Source organism: Danio rerio, chromosome 16 (genome assembly GCF_049306965.1).
Source record: "Danio rerio strain Tuebingen ecotype United States chromosome 16, GRCz12tu, whole genome shotgun sequence".
Classification (NCBI taxonomy): domain Eukaryota; kingdom Metazoa; phylum Chordata; class Actinopteri; order Cypriniformes; family Danionidae; genus Danio; species Danio rerio.
The window spans coordinates 16,392,488-16,411,105 of NC_133191.1; the positions used below are offsets into that span (position 1 = coordinate 16,392,488).

At 34.4% G+C, this 18,618-nt stretch overlaps 1 protein-coding gene across 4 annotated transcripts in view; it reads right to left on the minus strand.

The window, feature by feature from the left end:
* Positions 1-5,282: 5,282 nt before the first annotated feature.
* The window catches only part of nbeal2 (neurobeachin-like 2), a 178,256-nt gene continuing 164,920 nt past the window's right edge, over positions 5,283-18,618 (minus strand). For all 4 annotated transcript variants that reach the window (XM_073925966.1, XM_003200162.7, XM_073925967.1 and 1 more), the window contains 6 exons: positions 18,031-18,125; positions 15,480-15,596; positions 15,240-15,401; positions 12,889-13,037; positions 10,462-10,597; positions 5,283-7,048 (listed from right to left, as the gene is read on the minus strand). In XM_073925966.1, the coding sequence (XP_073782067.1) occupies positions 6,941-7,048; positions 10,462-10,597; positions 12,889-13,037; positions 15,240-15,401; positions 15,480-15,596; positions 18,031-18,125 (767 nt within the window). In that variant the 3' untranslated portion in view covers positions 5,283-6,940. The remainder of the gene's footprint in view (positions 7,049-10,461; positions 10,598-12,888; positions 13,038-15,239; positions 15,402-15,479; positions 15,597-18,030; positions 18,126-18,618) is intronic.

The window sequence follows — 18,618 nt, forward strand, 5'->3', positions numbered from 1 at the left end:
GCACAAAGTGATCCTCAGACTCTGTACTCTATTATTGTTATTGTTATTATTAAACATTTTAATAAGTTTTATGAAGTAATAAATTAGCTTTGAGTGCAAAAGCTGTAATTCATCATGAATGATTCCATGAAAAATGTGTTTTACAAAGCCTGACTGAGTCATTAATGAATCAAAATGACTCTGTGTTCTGGTCACAGCATGTAAAAGTTCACTAGAGGTAAAGATTTTCACTAAACAACATGATAAATATTAGTTTGTCACCTAGACAATGTTTGTTGTTTACAGATTTTAAATGTAGATAGCAAGTTGTCTGGAAACTTCTTTTGTGTCCTTGTAGAAGCTTGAAAGATTCAATCTTCATTTATTGCGGTTTCAAAAACAAAAAGGAATCAGTAAAATGTTTTGTGTTCAGCTGAAGAAAGTCATAAAAAGTCATAAAGATTAAGAACACCACAAGATTAGAAGTCCTTTTCCACCATGGGACACGTAATAAAAATAAAAGGCCAATTATGCCACTTTACTACTCAATTCTGACTTTTTCCCCTCCCAATTCTTTATGGCTTTATATGCCGAGCTTATATCGCGTAAATGAAATAACATTTAATTAATTAACTTTGATGAAACATGTATTGAGTTTCCTTAGAATACCCACTCTTTAAAATTCGTTTTTAAGCTTTTTTTCCCAACTTTAAATTTTTTTCTATAAATTGCTAAATGAAGGTTTGATTTTGCAGAATTATAATTTTGACTTTTGTTTTCTCTGCTCCCCCCACAATTCTGATTTCATGATCCCACAGTTTGTTCGTTTTTTCAATTCAGGCACCATTTCTTGTGAGTAAATATTTAGAAATCATATACAACTTGAGAACAATTTACTTTATTTCCAACAGAATTGACTTTCAGAACGGTAAAATAATAGCTAAAAAATTCATAACTCAAAACTGCAAGATACCAACTCACAAGTCTTTTTTAAGACTGTCAACTTGTGTATCACAACGTTCCATGTCATATTTTGCAATTATCATTTAAATTATAGCAGTTATCTTTCAAATTTTATTTCACTCCACAGGAGAAACAAGCTTCCATGAGGGAGAGTAACGAAACAAACAAAAAACTGAATGTGAACAATCAAAATTAAACAAAATGAAATGAAAAACAAAAAAAAAACAAAAAAGAAAAATGAAAATAAACTAAACGGAAAACAAAACAAATAAAACAAACAAAATGGAAAGTCAGAACTAAATAATTAAAATGAAAAATGAAATGAAATTAAAAACAAAAACAAAAGGGAAACCAAACCAAAAATTAAAACAATAAAAAAAAAAACAAATCGAATCAAAAATAAACAGAACAATGAAAGAAACAAAACTGAAAAACAAAAAAACTAAACTGAAACAAAAGAAAACTTAATAAAGCAGAAAACCAAATAAAAAAGAAAAAAATTGCATAACAAAACAAAATAGTTGTTTTGAAAAAAAAAAAATAAAAATGAAATAAAAAAAAGAATTCTATTAAAATAAACAAAACAAATCAAACCAAAATTGAATCAAAAGCCAAATAACATGAAAACGAAACAGAAAAACAGCTAATCAAAATTAAGCAAACAAAATGAAATGAAAAAAAAACTAAATAAAATAAAAACAACAAAAAAGGAAATCGAAACAAAACAAAATAAAGCAGAAAAACAAAACAAATAAAAGAACTAAATTAAAAGACAGAACTAAATAATTAAAATAAAAAAAAGAAATTAATTAAAAAAAAACAAAAACTAATCGAATCATAACAAAAACGAAACAACGAAATGAAAGAAACTAAACTGAAAAACAAAAAACTAAAATGAAAACCAAAAACAGACCAAAATGAAACAATAAACAAAAGAGTCAGAGGTGAAATCTCCTTTAACCAGTGTAAAATAGCTGGCCATTGTGCTTGCCGCTTCCTTTTGTCACTGCTGACTTTGCTATCCAGCGCAGAGCAGCAGATTTAGCACAAGCATCCCAGAGCAAACATGTGTCCTTCTCTCTCTCTCTCTCTCTCTCTCTCTCTCTCTTAGCAGGACTGAACACCCATGTGTTTCACAGACACCACTCACGCAGCACACAGTCTTCAAAGCGTTCAGTGCATCAAGAGCAAAAAAAAAAAGAAAAGAAAAGAAAGAAAATCAAGCCAAAAATTCCAATGGTAACACAGACAGAACTGTGGCCCCAGCCAACAAACACATTCACAGGACAATTAAGACTAGCTGGTGTACGTTTCACATTTTACAAATAGTTCCATAATTACAGCAAAAGAAAAAAACACAGTTGAGGCACTTTGCGGAGTTTAAAAAAAATGAATAAAACTTCTATTAAGATTCAGAATTGCTGTAAATGAGCTTGAAAGCTAAAACAGCATGTCGAAGTGCAGTACAAAAGCAAGCCAAAAGCATTTCACATCAAGTGCAATTTCTGCGAAAGCGCCGCCTTGCAGTGGAAGAACAAACCAGTGCACTTTTTTCTCTTGTTAATGTTGTGATGAATGTGCAAACACACTGGCAGGAAAGGCACTTCCCTTTTTATAACATATAAGAGGATATGAAAGATTTAAACGATTTGCAAGACAGATAAAAGTGTGCCAGTGTGGGAAAAGAAAAAGAATTGGTTTACATCAGCAGGACCTAATTCACTTACAGATATTTCACCCAAAAATGAAGATTAGGACTGTTAGAGTGTTTTTTAATCTTCTTTCAAAATTCAAACATTTAGAAAACGTGTCTCTATACATTTTTTTTTTTTATCAGAAATAAATATATGCAAGTAAGAGACAACTTGACAGATCTCAGTTTCTCTGGATTTACTAGGGATAGGATTGAGTGGAATTGTAATATTTGTTTCACACTGTAAAAAGCGCTCAGTTGACTTTACTTAAAAAAGTGAGTAAACGCATTGTAGGGCTGCACGATATCGGAAAAATCTGATATTGCAATATTTTCTGTGATATATATTGTGATATACTTTGTTACACTGTACAACCCAACACATATGGTTAACACAATATGGTTAAATGGTTTGTAGCAACTGGTTTTCTCAAACATTTTGAGTTGCCTTAACTTATTGGGGTTTACAGTACTCAATTGGCTTGAGTTCTCTTCATTTATTGGGTTTTTGGTTTTTTACTGTGATCAAATTGCTTCAATTACTCAAATGGATTAAGTTCACAGTACTCATTAGGATTAGTTTTTGAACTTAAATAGTTTGTTGCAATCAGTTTCCTCAAATGGTTTAAGTTACCTTAACTTTTTGGGTTTTACAGTTTATACTTGAAATAATATTTAGTCACTTTATTTTAAAGGTTCAGTTCTTGCTCTTGGCATCCATTTAAACTTAAATTTTGTTTTAATAAACTCCTAATTTGCTCCTTATTAAGAGTTATTAAGGTTTAGGTTTTGGGTGGGATTAGGAATGTAGAATACGATCATGCAGAACATCTGCTTTTTAAGTACACTGTAAAGAAATCCTGGTTGCCTTACATTTTTAAGCTGAATTAAATGAACTTTATGAGTACATTGAACTTATATTGACTTAAAACAGCTTGCATAACTCATAAAATAGGTTAGAAAATGATTAACTTAGTTTAATAAGTTACAGTGAACAAAAAAACGTAACTAAATGATCATGTCATTTTTCTGCTAATAAGCAGCCAATGTGCTAATAAGCAATTAGTTAATAGTGAGAATTAGTCATAAAGTATTATGGTATGTATTCCTTTTGATTGACAGGGATGATTCTGTAAGGGAGTGAATCATAACATGCAATAAACAAATTACAAGCATATATAAATCAAGCAAAGCAAATTTAAAAGGGAAATATCAGTGCATGCATTATGGTTCTGTATATGTAAATGTATAATTATGGGACTACAAAGACAACTCAACATTGCATATCTTTGCATTGTGACTATAACGGATGCACAGATTGCGATATTAATGCTGAAACGATATATTGTGCAGCCCTAACCCATTGCCTTAAAATAATTAAGTAAGTAAACTATGCACATAATTATAGCATTTTATAAATTGTCAACAATGGGTATTTTTTTTTAAAGTAAAACAACTCTAGCAATGAATTTTGTAAAAGTCGAATAGCTGTTGATCCAAGTTTTTATTCAGTTTGTCATTTAGAGGAATTTTATTTTCAGAAAATGACATTCGGTCAAGAGAACAAATGTTTTCATTGATTGTACTACACGGTAAAAAAGGTAACATTTTAAAATAATGGTCAATTAGCTTATGCTATTTAATGTATTAACTAACATCAATACATTTATTACAGTATTTTTGTTTATTTCATGTTAACTCACTTTGCATTAACAAATGCTAGCAAGCGCAACTTTGAATTCTAATAATGTTGAACTATGATTAATAAATGCTTTACAAGATTATTTATACTTAGTATTAACTAACATTAACTAATGGACCATTATTCTAAAGCAGCGGTGCCCAAACTTATTTGTATGAAAAGTCAAAAACGTATTTATATTTATACAGCACACAAACACACAGGCTGCGTCTAAAACCCCACACTTCCATACTATAAAGTACGCTAAAATTAGTATGGGAGAAGAGTAGTTTGTCTAAATTCAATTCGAAAATCAGTATACGAGAAGTACCCAGATGACTTATTACTTCCGACGAGATTCTGAAGTGTGCATCCCATGCAAGCTGCGCTACCCCATGATGCCCCGTGAAAGAATTCATGAATGGGAGTAAAGCGACGAAACTGACACAGGTAGGTCACGTGACAATGACAAAATTGCGGATATAGTCTGTCCGAATTCCATTCATACTTTTTACATTCATACTGTATAGAACTTACTTTTCTATTGGCCATGTAGTATGTTTAAATTCAAATGCAGTACCTACTGAGTAGTTGGCGGTATCTTGTAGTTGGAGTCTTGTTTTACTGATTGTGAACATTACAACGCATTTCCTTGCCTTGCCTTGTCTTGCCATGTTTTTGACTCTCGCCTTGTTTGTTTTTGTGCTGTGTAAATAGTCTAACTAATCAGTCTTTGAGCAGCTTCAGCTGTGTGAGTGTAATCAATGGAGACCTGGAGCAGGTGTGTGTTGCATGACAGGACTTGTAGTCCATCCTGGCGTAATTGTAGTTCTTTTAAATGTGAATGTTCTCCAGCGATCTATGAACTCTAGATTGCTGGTGATTGTGACACTGTGGGCCAAAGGTAAATATACCAGACTATATTACATTAATAAACCATATTACAAAATAAATAGAAAAAATTACTTTAAATTGTATTATCTATTGCATTATACCTTTTTAATTATAACGTATTGCAATAAAACATAAACAATCCCATTTATAACACAGTGGAGCTCAATGTTGAATACACTAGTCAAGCAGAATCTGCCTTTGACTTGATCTCATCAAATTTTCTGCACTGTCGGGTGACTATGTACATTTAAAATGAATATGATTAATTTACACCATTTGATTGATACATTCTCTCTATTCTTAGATGGCATGGCAGGCCAAATCAAAGGTTACCAGCTTTGGCCGGTGGACCCTAGTTTGGGCATCTCTGTTCTAAAGTGTTACCAAAAAATCTTGCTTTTTAATTTCATCATTTAAATTATTATTTTTTTGTTGAATCAAATTAACTTTTTTTATTCACCTCAACTTACATCAATCAAACGGAAAAAATACATTAAGTTAAACTTAATGTATAACTTAATAGAAAATTAAGTGAAAAAGAAAAAAGTTAGAGCAACATAAAAATACTTGTTGTCTTGACTTTTTGTCAACATTTTGTTTACAGTGTGGAAAGCAGGATTATTTCACTTAATTATTAATATAACTAATATATTTTGAAGTTAAAAGCATTAGTATTGTTCCTAAAAACAGTATAAGAAAAGTGTTTTGGTAAAATGGATCTAAACATGCCCAAAAGAAACACTAAATAACAGCCTTTTTTTAAATCTGGAAGTAGAGCCATTAGTAATTTACAGAATAAACCAGAAATGGTGACAATTTATCATAAATACTAAGAAAATAAGAGTTTTTAAGTTGTCTCTTTATGTTTTTTTTATATATATGTATACACAGACATGGACAAAATACCCTTTAATTTTATCCTGGTCAAAGTACTAACAGATTTTCAACATTTTATTTTCTGTCATTTTTTATTAATAACTACTATTTTAGGTTTCAGTTGTTTCTTCAATGCAGGGGCACCAACAATTTTGTCCACGTCTGTATATAGTGGTTACAAAAAAATCATTTTAAGGTGAACTATCCCTTTAACATATCTGACATAATAATAAATCACAATTATGGCCGTTTCCATTGTTTACCTGTTTTAAGGCACCAGAGGTACTGAATTAAGTCTCAAAGCGCTTTACAACACAAGAGTCAAAGGATCTTGCTCCAATTTAGGCGTCACATTAATTATTGCGGTACACAAAGCAATACAAACACCCACACCCACACCCACACATACAGACACAGAGAGAGCCCAAACTTCTCTGTTGGTGCCTGTGGAAAAATCCAGCTTGGTAAACTTAACATACTAAGGTTTTCAAGTGTCAGCCGGAGTACCAGTGTTGCAGAGCTGACCGGCATCAGCAGATCACAATAGAAAGGTCTCCTACAATATAAAACAACTCCAGTGGTGATGCTTTGTCACTCAGTGACAGCAAATGAAGTCTGTGTGATTCACAGGACAGAGCAAACTGCTTTAGCCCAAAACGCTGATCAAAAATCTTTGGAATGTTTGTTTGTTAAAAGCAGTATACACCATAGCATCGTCTCTTCCCTTAACGTTAAAAGTGCACAGCGTGTGTTCCCTTGATGCTCTCTCTTGTTCCCGAGCTCAGTTTGAGGATGGCAGGCTGATGTTTTTCCTCTCCTGTCGAAGCACAGGTCCTGCTGAAGGCACAGAGGGCTCATTTAGCAGGGGCCTCTACAGGGTTGTACTCGGTCTCTCCTGAAGACACCTGGGAGATTCTGCGTGTGGAGCCCCACAGTCGGCGGGAGAACTGGCCTGACCGCACCTGAAGGAGGACAAACATGCTGTATTTAACCAGCATATAAGCTGTTTTAACCTTTCACACTGGAATTAGCAGAACTCTAATAGAACTGAACCGTTTTTTCTGACTGCCCAGAAAAAACTGTTCTGAACAGAATTTTAGTCAGATCTTTTTACATTTAATTTAGTCAATTTGTAGATGCTTTTTTTCTTACAAAGCGGCTTACAATAAAGGTGGCGTTGAGAGATTCATCAAGAAAAGGCAATACACACAAAAAGAGTTAATTATACAGAGAAACTGTTTGTGCTCAGTGAATTTAGTGTTAGAGAAAGGAGAGGCGAGTTTTATTTTACATTTACATTCAAAACTTCTTTTGAGACTTCAGAATGAAACTTTGAATGTCTGTCATCATATTTTATGAAGTTCATTCATTCATTTTCCTTCCGCTTAGTTCAGGGGTCAGCAACCCGCGGCTCTAGAGCCGCATGCGGCTCTTTAACGCTGCCCTTGTGGCTCCCTGGAGCTTTTTAAAAAATGTTTGAAAATGGAAAAAGATGGGGGAGGTTAATATTTTTTTTTGTTTTAATATGATATTAATGATATTATGATTCTATAGGAGGACAAACATTTTAACATTTTCAAATGCTGTAAAAGTGTGTAGAATTAATATTTAATTTCAACATTTCTGTCAGTGAAGATTTGCGTCATAGCCTGCGACACACGTTTCTATCAGCAAGGCGGGATACCAGGCAGGTGGCTGTTGTAAACAAACCGGGAGATAATAAAGCACGGAAAACCGTTCACAGATGGTGACTACATAAAGGAGTCATTCATCAACATATTAGAACACCTATTTGCAGACTTCAAAAACAAAACCAAGATAATACCAAAAATTAAAGACATACCTCTCTCCGCTACGACAGTAAAGGAAAGGGCTATTAAAATGGCAGGTAATATCACCGATCAGCAAACCAAGGACATTAATTCAGTCCCCGCATACTCAATTGCCTGTGATGTGACCAATATTCAACGCGCAGGTATGTGAACTCCGATGGGCCGCAAGAAGAAATGATAAAATTAATACCACTGAAAGACCAGAGGCTGTGCTGTGTAAATAAACACCAACCACCTCATTTCAGTGGCTATTTAATCATGAAGGCTTATTATGTATTTTTAGCCAACTTAGTCATTTTTATAGTAGGCTAATATAGCTAATATAGATATATACAGCATGTGTTTCATTCATTGTAAGGCTTATATAAGGCTTTACATTTTTTGCGGCTCCAGATATATTTGTTTTTTGTTTTTTGTGGTCCAATATGGCTCTTTCAACATTTTGGGTTGCCGACCCCTGGCTTAGTCTCTATTTCAGGTCGACACAGCGGAATGAACCGCCAACTATTCAGCATATTTTATGCAGTGGATGGCCTTCCAACTGCAATCCAGTTTTGGGAAACACCCATACACACTCATACACTAGGGACATTTTAGCTTACCCAATTCACTTATAGCGCATGTCTGTGGACTGGGGTGGAAACCCACTCCAATATAGGGAAAACATGCAATCTCCACACAGAAATGCCAACTAGCCCAGCCGGAACTTGAACCAGCAACCTTCTTACTGTGAGGTGACAGTGCTAACTAGGGATGTCCCGATCAGGGTTCTTTTTTGCCCTCGAGTCTGAGTCTAAATCATTTGATTTTGAGTATCTACCAATACCGAAACCTGATCAGAAAATTCTAGAATACACAAAAAAAGAATAAAGAAGTGCAAAGAAACAGATCCAGGATGTTCCTGATTTTTTATTTAATTCACCTTATTTTAACATTCAACAACTCTGTTTACAAGCAGAACACTTCTATGAGGTATCTTGAACAGTCAAGTAGTAAATAACATTAATTCTTCACTTTTGGAATTTAGGGCAACAGTAAATATGAAAAAAATATCTAATATAAAAACAATCAGCACCTCAGCTTAAAATATTCGGCAGGCAATTCCAAGTTTACATTTCTCACAGTTTGCTATGGCAATGTTGTCGTCATCAACTTTATATTTATTATTACCTATTGACAGCAGATATACTCATGCTTTCCACTTCAAGCTGCTTCTGTGCTCTACTTTGCTGGGATTTAACCAATAGCGGCTCTGTAACAAAGTGCTGCAAGCGTTGCTGTTTCTGTGTGAAGTCAAGAAAAAGGTCTAACACTGTGCCACCACATAACTATAGATGTGTCAAAAATAATGAGAATATACATATATTTGAGTCCTGATTGGGAGGTATCGTCCGATTCCAATCAAGTCTAAAACCATGTGATCAGGTCCCATTTCAGTTCACAATGGTCAGATCTGGACATCCCTAGTGCTAACCACCTCAGGCCCTGTTTACACTAATACGTTTTAGTTTTAAAACGCATTTTAGACTGAAAAAGATCCGCGTCCACACTGGCATTTCACCCAGTGTTTCTGAACAGCTCTCCGTCCACACTACACCACTGGAAACACACATCATGTGCACTACAGCGTATGTGCATGTCTGAGCTCCAGGCAGACAGTGGGTTTGTTGCCTTGCTCAAGGGACTACCTTTGAGGGTGGTGAGAATGGCTGATCATTCATTTACACCACCTACAATCCCTGCAGTGCCGAGACTTGAATCTGCAACCTTCCAATCACAATGTGTAACGTGCCTTTATAAATTACATAATACATAATATATGAGATACTGGCACCTATTAAATACATTAGTTGTAATTTAGAACTTGGCTACTAGTAGAGCTGCACGATTCTGGCTAAAATGAAAGATCTAAAAATAAAAAAAAATAAAGATCACGATTTTCTCATGATTCTGTAGATGTAAAATACACGTTAATATGAGTGGGCTATTATTATTGTTAATCTCAAACATGTGGTAAAACAGCAATAGGCTTTGTGTAGGTCCTGGTTAAAATGCTAAATTTTGTATAGACTTGGCATGGTGGACTTGAACAGACTTTAGATTTGTCCTGGTCATTAATGCTGATGATAATTGGGCTATTCTGCCGCCCTAGACGCAGCTATAACTGAGGCGCGGGTGGCGAGGGTACTTTAGGGGACGCCACCCTCTCTATTCTGCCGTACTTGATGCGGATAGTTTCGGGGACGCCGCTCTCTCTATTCTGCCACCCTAGACGCAGATGAGGGCGCGGGTGGCGAGGGTATTTTCGGGGACGCCGCCCTGTCTATTCTGCCGCCCTAGGCGGCCGCCTAGGTCGCCTCTATGGAAGCGCCGGCCCTGCTAGTAAATCATTTGGGTAGTTTAACTTGCCGTTATTCTGAACTTCTAACACTGCAGTTGCACAGAAGTTTCATCTGTCACCCCTTTAATGAGCAGTATGCATTTTATTTCTGTCAGTATGAGATTATTGGCTTAAAGGCCTAAGCATGCATGCACACACTCACCTCCTCTGGTTTTCCTGCTCCCACCACGATGAGTTTGCCATCCTCCAGACCCACCAGAATATGACTGCTCTCTTTTGTGACGGACACACAGCGTACTGGGACCTTCAGGGCCAAAGGAGCCACGGCCAAATTCAAGCTGCACACCAAACACACACACACATAAAGAAAGAGACGTGGGAATGAGATGTAAACATGGACACAGCTGCTTGAGGTTTACTGTGATGACACAAAGGATTTTTTAAGAATGCTTAAATTGAATACAATTACAATAATAGTAATAATATGATTAACCAGAACATTCCATTCTCAGCAGATGTACGACAGGAAAACCGTTCAAATGTTTCAGCTTGGTGAGCTTTTTTGTTTTATGTTTTTGAAAGTCTCCACATTTTTGCACCAATAGACAATTATTTGACCAAAATATGCTAAAATTATGGGTCACACTTTACGATAAGGTTACATTAGTTAATGTATACTAACATGAACTAAGCTTGAAAGATACCTGCACAGCATTTATTAAACATAGTTCAAACAAGGGATGTCCCAATGAGGTTTTTTGCCATCAAATCCGAGTCCAAGTCATTTGATTTTGAGTATCTACTGATACTGAAACACGATCAGATACTTCTACATGAAAAAGAATAAAAAAGAGCGAAGAAGCAGATCGAGGATGTTCCTTATTTTTAAATTTAATTCACCTTATTTTAACATTCAACAACTCTGTTAACAAACAGAGCACTTATGTAAAGTAGCTTGAACAATCAAGTAATAATTTTGGAATTTTGGAATTTAGTGCAAAAGAACACACACAAATACTGTATTAAATGTATTGTTCATTGTTTGTTTACGTTAGTAAATGTGTTGCCTAACATAACCTTATTGCAACGTGTTCCCAAATTATGAGAGACTGCGGTTTTATTTTAAATAATCAAAAGATAAAAAGGTTTTTAATCAGAATTAATTGTACACATTTAGTTGTTTTTTTCTGTATTAAATCCTTTATTTATTTGATTTATTGCCAAAAGGCATAATTGTCTGGAATTGTCTGGACGCATTTGTACACACAAACTTAAATGCATAAATTATTCCGATCATTATAAAGAGTTAAATAGAAGTGTTTAAAACCCAAACCATCCTATAATAGGTGCAGCTTTTCAGTTTTGATACCTCTAAATCGTTGTCGGCCTGGGGGTAAAGGTGTGAAAAGATGTCTAGCTAGGTGTGTGGCATCTCTAAGTATTATCAAACCATTTTTTTGCTAACGTGAGACATAAAGACCATCTACAGAAGTTAGATCGTGGCCTATCATTTTTGAGGTAGTTCGCATTATCCTACGAATTTGACTCTTTTGTTGAACCGAGGAGCTGCCAAACCACACTATTATTAAGTCAGCACACTTTCAACAACTGCTCTATAAAACCTGAAAATACTCGCCATAGATACTACACATTTTTGAAGCTGCTTTAAAAGGCACCTATGATGAAAATTAACTATTGTAAGCTGTGTGGACAGATTTGTGAGTAGGTATGGTGTTATATTAGAGTGATATAAACTCAACAAGTCTCTTTTTAACAATTTCCTGATGTTAAAATAGAATGCAAATGCCAGTGATTTTGAAGCCCCACCGCCATGTGATGGAGGAGTGCGGTTTCCCCGCCCACCAAATTGATTGACAGGCGTCATGTGTGCAAAATATGTTTTATAACTTAAATAGGGTTTACAAGTTTAAAACGTTTTTAGAACAGAGCATGTTTGTAATAAAGACAGTAAAATCACTAATTCTTAACTTAACTATAATCACCACAGCCCCATGGTCTCTGTAAACACTAATATTTGTGTGTGTGTGTGTGTACTGCAAATTGCATTTGTGTGTGACTCATCATTTCAGAAAGTCTTGAATAAATTAGACCACAAATATATAAAATACACTTTCATGGTATTGTTTTTTTACTAATGAGCTGTATTTCAGCTTCATCTGAGTCCGTCTCTGTCACTGTACTGTTTATCTGATGTAACACAGGAGATGCAGACACAAACGTGGGGCGTGGGCAGAGAGAAGCAGCTCATTTGGATTTAAGGCCACAGACTACAACAACAGCTACAATGTATTCAGACACCAAAAATGGGCAGATTCTGGAGGCTATAATAAATGTTCTGATGGGTATTTTGAGTTACAACTACACAGACACATTCTTTCACAGATACAAAACTTTACAGACAACAAAGCATTATCTTACATCTTGTACAAAGACTAAAATAGGTGCCTTTTTAAAAAAATTGTGTCAATGTCATTACCGAAAACAACTTTATATCTTGTGGACCTTTTGATAGCTTTTTTTGAAGGATTGTTTGATGGGATGTAGATGACATTTCTTTAAAAAACCTTTGCATAATATTGTGTTTAAAAGAGATTTGTTTTAGTCTTACCTGTACAAGTCTCTAATGTGGAGGTTTCCCTGTTGTGTGCCCACAATGAGGTAGTCAGGCACCAAGTACAAAGCTGAAATCTTCTCATCCAAGGTCTCAGATGCTAGCAGAGTGCCATTTACAGAATACACATGCAGAGCATACCTCTCCTACAAACAGAACATAAAAAAAACATCCATATTATGATTTTTGGGTGAAATATTAAAATAAGGGATAAAAAAGAAATCAATATTGTGATTTTTGGGTGAAAACTTTGTACATTCAAAACCACCACTTTTCCAGAAAAACCTTGTACATTACAACTAGCTAAACTCTGTGTTGTCAAAGGTGATAGTCTGGCTGTAAAATAGTTAGAGACTTAGATGTGTGTCACAAGATTTGGTAAGACCTTAGTTATATTACATATATATATATATATATATATATATATATATATATATATATATATCCACACACAAGACAATCACAGACGCGGTGAATACAAATGCTGAATTGAAACTTTTGAAAATACAGAATCAATATTGGAGTTACTTTTGCATGCTGGAGGAAGGATGACACCATAGCTGAAGTTTTACTGTTGGGTGATGTTCTGTTTTAAAACTTTTTTAGTCAGGCTAAGCTTATGTTGGATTGTGTTGTGTTATGAATGGCTTATGCTCCTATATTTTACCAATATTCTTATTTAGCTTAACAACAAAACATCAGTAAATAGCGCTATTCTGCCTAACCTGCTGTATTGAGCTGAAGTTGCTTTTATATTTGAATTGGTTCATTTTTGAACAATGACAGCCTTTCTATACTGTTTACCATGCTACTCTGAATATTCGCTCTGAAATAGCATGTGAGTGTGGCTTAGTAATAAATGTAATTCCTGGACGAAACACTAACTAACTGGCGAATAACATGAACTAGTGGGTTGTCTGATGTTGTGACGCGGTTCGCACATTTGCAATTTCAGGAGGTGTGGCTTTGAATCATGGTCCCTCCCCGCCATACAAAGATAATATGCCTAGCGGTTAGCATTTTGGCAGATCACCTACTGCACCTTTATTTAAATGTTTGCAACTAAATGAAAAAGTGCAAAAACTGAATCTTTCTCAATCAAATACAGATTTGAATGCATTGCTTTAAAGGATTATTAAAAATATGCTGATCATTATCATTTATTTTTCATGTTGTGCGAGTTTGAATTGAGATCACAATCTTTTAATGTTTACTTGTCCAGCTTTACACTGAATGCATTAGGCTCCAAAGAAGTGATATAAAACACCATTAAATATTACCCCAAGAAAGCATTTAGGTCCATCATTTTTTCTATCATCGTTATATTTTACAAGAAAGCCAAAATGGTTTTATACAAATGATTTGAATGACGTGGGAGGCGATCTCAAGGCCCACAAGGAAATTGCACACATAGAAATCTACATATCTTTAGCCCATCATTGAGTCGATGTATTTACTTGTGTAAATTTATATTTATTCAGTTTTTTAATTAATTTTAGTAATGTTATTGACTAATATGAAATTGTGCAATTGATTTATTTACAGTACAGTTTGTAAAGTAATATTTTCTGTCTGTTAGTAGACATATTATATGAGAGACTTGCTTTGTTTACCAAATAAGTGGATCTAATTGGATTTGCATTGTAAACATTAAATAAAAGTTAAAAAGCTATTATTTTTATTTCATATATTAAGTTTTTAGTTATGATACTTCTAAAATCATTTTGCATAAACCGCTGATTTTTTACAAAATAGCAAAAAAATTCCACAAATTCTGTTTAGCCCTAGCGATCTCTCTGCAGTTGTTATAAATGTTGGATTAACCTACAAGTTAAAAAAAAACTTTATTAATCCGCGGGTTGCATGCATTCTGAACTGTGGGTTGTGATCCATATGGATCACAGGTTAACCGTGATCCGTTACACCCCTATTATATGGTGTCATGGCTTTGAAATCAAAAAATGTCATTATAATGGAAGTCAATGAGGTAAAAACAGTCACTAACATAACAAAAGTGTAGTAAATTTACAGAGTGTATTGCTGACTTTTCGAAGAATTTTCCTATAATATATGTGAAAACAAGATTTGTCACCAAAAATCCTTCAATTTGCTGAAACGCAGAGAAAGTTGTGGCCAAATGAAGACTCAAAATCTCCATAGAGTGGATTAAACACAAGGGTTAAGGGCCTTAAACGTCTCTAAATTGATTGATCAACTTTGAATACTTTTTAAGACCCCGCAGACACCCTGAATTGCTTAGATGCAGTAATAAAGAGGCATAAAGTTGTGATCTGTGGCGACAGTTTACAGCATTATTCTCTCTTTAACTTTCTAAAGTCAATCAGCACCTTTCCAGCAGAGCGGCCCTCCAATACAGTCTGCATCACTATGTGGCCTTCCATGCCGACCTCCAGCTGTGCCACAGGAGCTGAAACACAGTTCTCACACGGTGGTCTTAATGTCCACAGGTACTGCCCACGACGAACACTGTGCACGATCACTGTGCCATCCTGAGTGGAAGAGAAAACCCATCATCCCTGACAGTAATGCAATAAAGCTCAACTCTGATTGATCTGATTTAGACTGACCTTCGACCCCGAGATGGCCATATCTAACTCAGTGCTGATGGCCACACACGTGACCTCCTGATCATGCCCACAGAGCACCTGAATGGGCCGTGGAGACAAGCCGCTGGAGAAACCACCCTGGTGGAAGAAAGATCATATATTCATATTCGATTTAATAGTTTTATATTCATCTGTATTTTTTATTTCAGACATTTGTGTTGTATAATCAACCTTTCAAAATTGAAAATATTTGAAATATAAGGTGCAAAAAATACAGTAAATATTAAAATATTTTAATTTAAATTAAAGAATTTTAATTGGAGTATATTTGAAAATATAATTTTTTTCTGTATCATCACAGCTGAATTTTTCGCAGTATTACTGCCGCCTTTAGTGTCACACGATCCTTCTTTGATCAAGAAATATTCTATTTTTATGTTGAAAATTTCATAATGCACAATATTTTGCTGAATAATTTACTAAAACATTTTTTACCAAGCTTTTTACAAGCTAAAAATAATACCTTTTATTTAATAGAAACATCATTTGTAACTTTATACATTGTACATTACTACGTCACTTCAATTTCTTGAAAAAAAGCAAGAATTGAAATAAAAAACTAACCCTAAATGGTGACAAAAAAAAAATTGTTTGGATGTTTTCTTTATCAGCAGTGCAAAGTTTAAATATTCTAATAAAATATAGACTGTATATATAATATAGATATAACGTCTGTTTTTTTTTTCCCTGTAATGTACATCTTATTTCATGTCTATTCAATTTAATTTGAATTCAATTATTTAATTGATATCTATTAACACATACTTCTAATCCTAATCATACTTTATTTTTTTCCCTTGCAAAATACATTTTATTCCTTAGACCTCTCTAACATACAAACATCAAGCTTTCTTTGGTATTACGTAGGTTAATTCAGGTTTTATACCATGCCAAAATACTGACTGATTGGCAGTCAGAACTGCACTGGTGTGAGTGTGTGTGTGTGTGTGTGCGTGATTACTTAAATGGGTTAAATGTAGTGTACAGATTTTGGGTACACCAAACCTAGCTATTTTCAATTTCAATTGCTTTCAGTTATTATTTATAACAATTGCAATACTAACTAACCATTCACAGTGGTAACCGCTAACAAATGTCTACCCCATATCTTTGAGATGTACAAGCAGGAAACAGCAAACTGATCTGGTGTGCGTTTCCCAAACAATGATGTAACTCGTGGCTGAACTATCATAGTACAATGCATCGTTTGAGTAAAGAACGATGTAGTGACGAGTGTTTCCCAATACCCGTAGTTTCTCTGTCCCAGATCCATCGTTTGAACCACATTAGTTATAACGTAAAACGCCCATAATGATGCTCTAAACAGGGTGAAGTAACAACTTCTTTAGAAAAGAACACTATCATTTCTTTGTGCAAATTATATGGTTTTACATGAACACGCATTAAAAAAATCCAATATTAGTTTTGGTAAAAACATGCACTCGCTTTTCATATTAATTAAAATATAAGTAAATGGCACACATAGAGCCTATGTTTCCTCTACCAATATTTTTGAGAATATTACACATAAATCATACAAAAGCTTACACATACTCTAATCTAATATATAAATCATATAAATAAACAAACAATGAGGCGATTTATTAAGAAATGAAATTTAATATGTATTATTTATTAGGAAATAAAAAAACATACTTTAATAATAACATTAGTAATATTAATGATGATGATAATGATGATAATAATGATTATTATTATTATTATTATTATTATTATTATTATTATTATTATTATTAAGTAGGATATTGTTTATTTATTTATTGAATAGTCTACTTTTACAATTTGACACATGGAAACCACTACAGAAATGTTCTAACCAACAGGACTATGTCAAATACAGTTCAGATACTTAATAAATAGCCTACTATAAATTAAAAGCATAAACGTATGCTATGTTTTTTGCTTTCACAAGTTTGGAGACGCAACATAAATTCCGCTTTTAAATAATAGGTCACCTATAGCTTTCGTCAAAAGCCACGACTGTTTTCAAAATGACATCAATGTTTTCAAAGTGCACTGCGAAGGGAGTGCAATTGTAAACACGAAGATTTATTTATTTTTTTTCAATTCCAAGTTTAAATTTCAGAATGTTCTAAACGAATAGGGGGGATAACGGCAAATAGAACATGGCCAGGAACTATGTTTCTAACTACAGCTCCAGAGGTGTAGTTGTAAGTGTACAAGTTTGTGAATGTTTATTGGAACGATGGATTTGGTAACACCAAATCAACAAACTATGTTTGTAATGACGGAACTTGCAACCTTAGTTGGCTAACAATGGTTTTCGGAAACGAACCCCTGGTTATGTGACATTAAAACATTTCAAATTTTTTATTTAAACAAAGAATTTATTGCCCAATGCCAACAACAGCACTTTAAATTTTTCCATTACAAAAAAGACAGTCATCACTGGGATTAAATGGATTAATCCTCATTGTCTTTTGGTATTTATTATATTATATAAAAGCACATGTATTTTGGGATAACAAACCTGCTGTAGGACCTGCCAGACCATGCAGGTGGTGTCCCGTGAGCCAGAGATGAGGTAGATTCCACACAGATCCAAAGCCAGGCAGGTGACCACATCTGTAACCCACAAAAGTGCACATCAAGACTTAATCTGATTATATGTTTACTAGCCACTATATTAAATACACCTGTTCTACTTCTGGCTAATATCAAGGCTCACTAAAACTTGACAGAGGGACATTGTGAAATGGTCGTCTTGTCTGATGAGTTTTGATTTCGGCTGCATGTTTGGTTTCTTGTTGGTTGGGTCAGAGTTTGGCGGGAACAACATGAAAAAGTTCAGTAGATCTACTTTGCCTTATTTCATTGTTTAGGATGCTGCTGCGGGTATGCTGTTTGAGGAATATCATTCTAGCACAGTACCCTTAGTACCAGCAATGCTGCATTCCACACATTTTCTTCATGTTGTTTTAACACAAATTGAATAAGTTAATTTGGTTTTTACAAGTTTGAGTGGCTTGACCATTAAACAATTACGTTGTCCCCGCCAATAATTAAAGATTGTGTTGTTTCAACTCATTTTATGCAAGTAGCTTGAACAAGCAGCAAA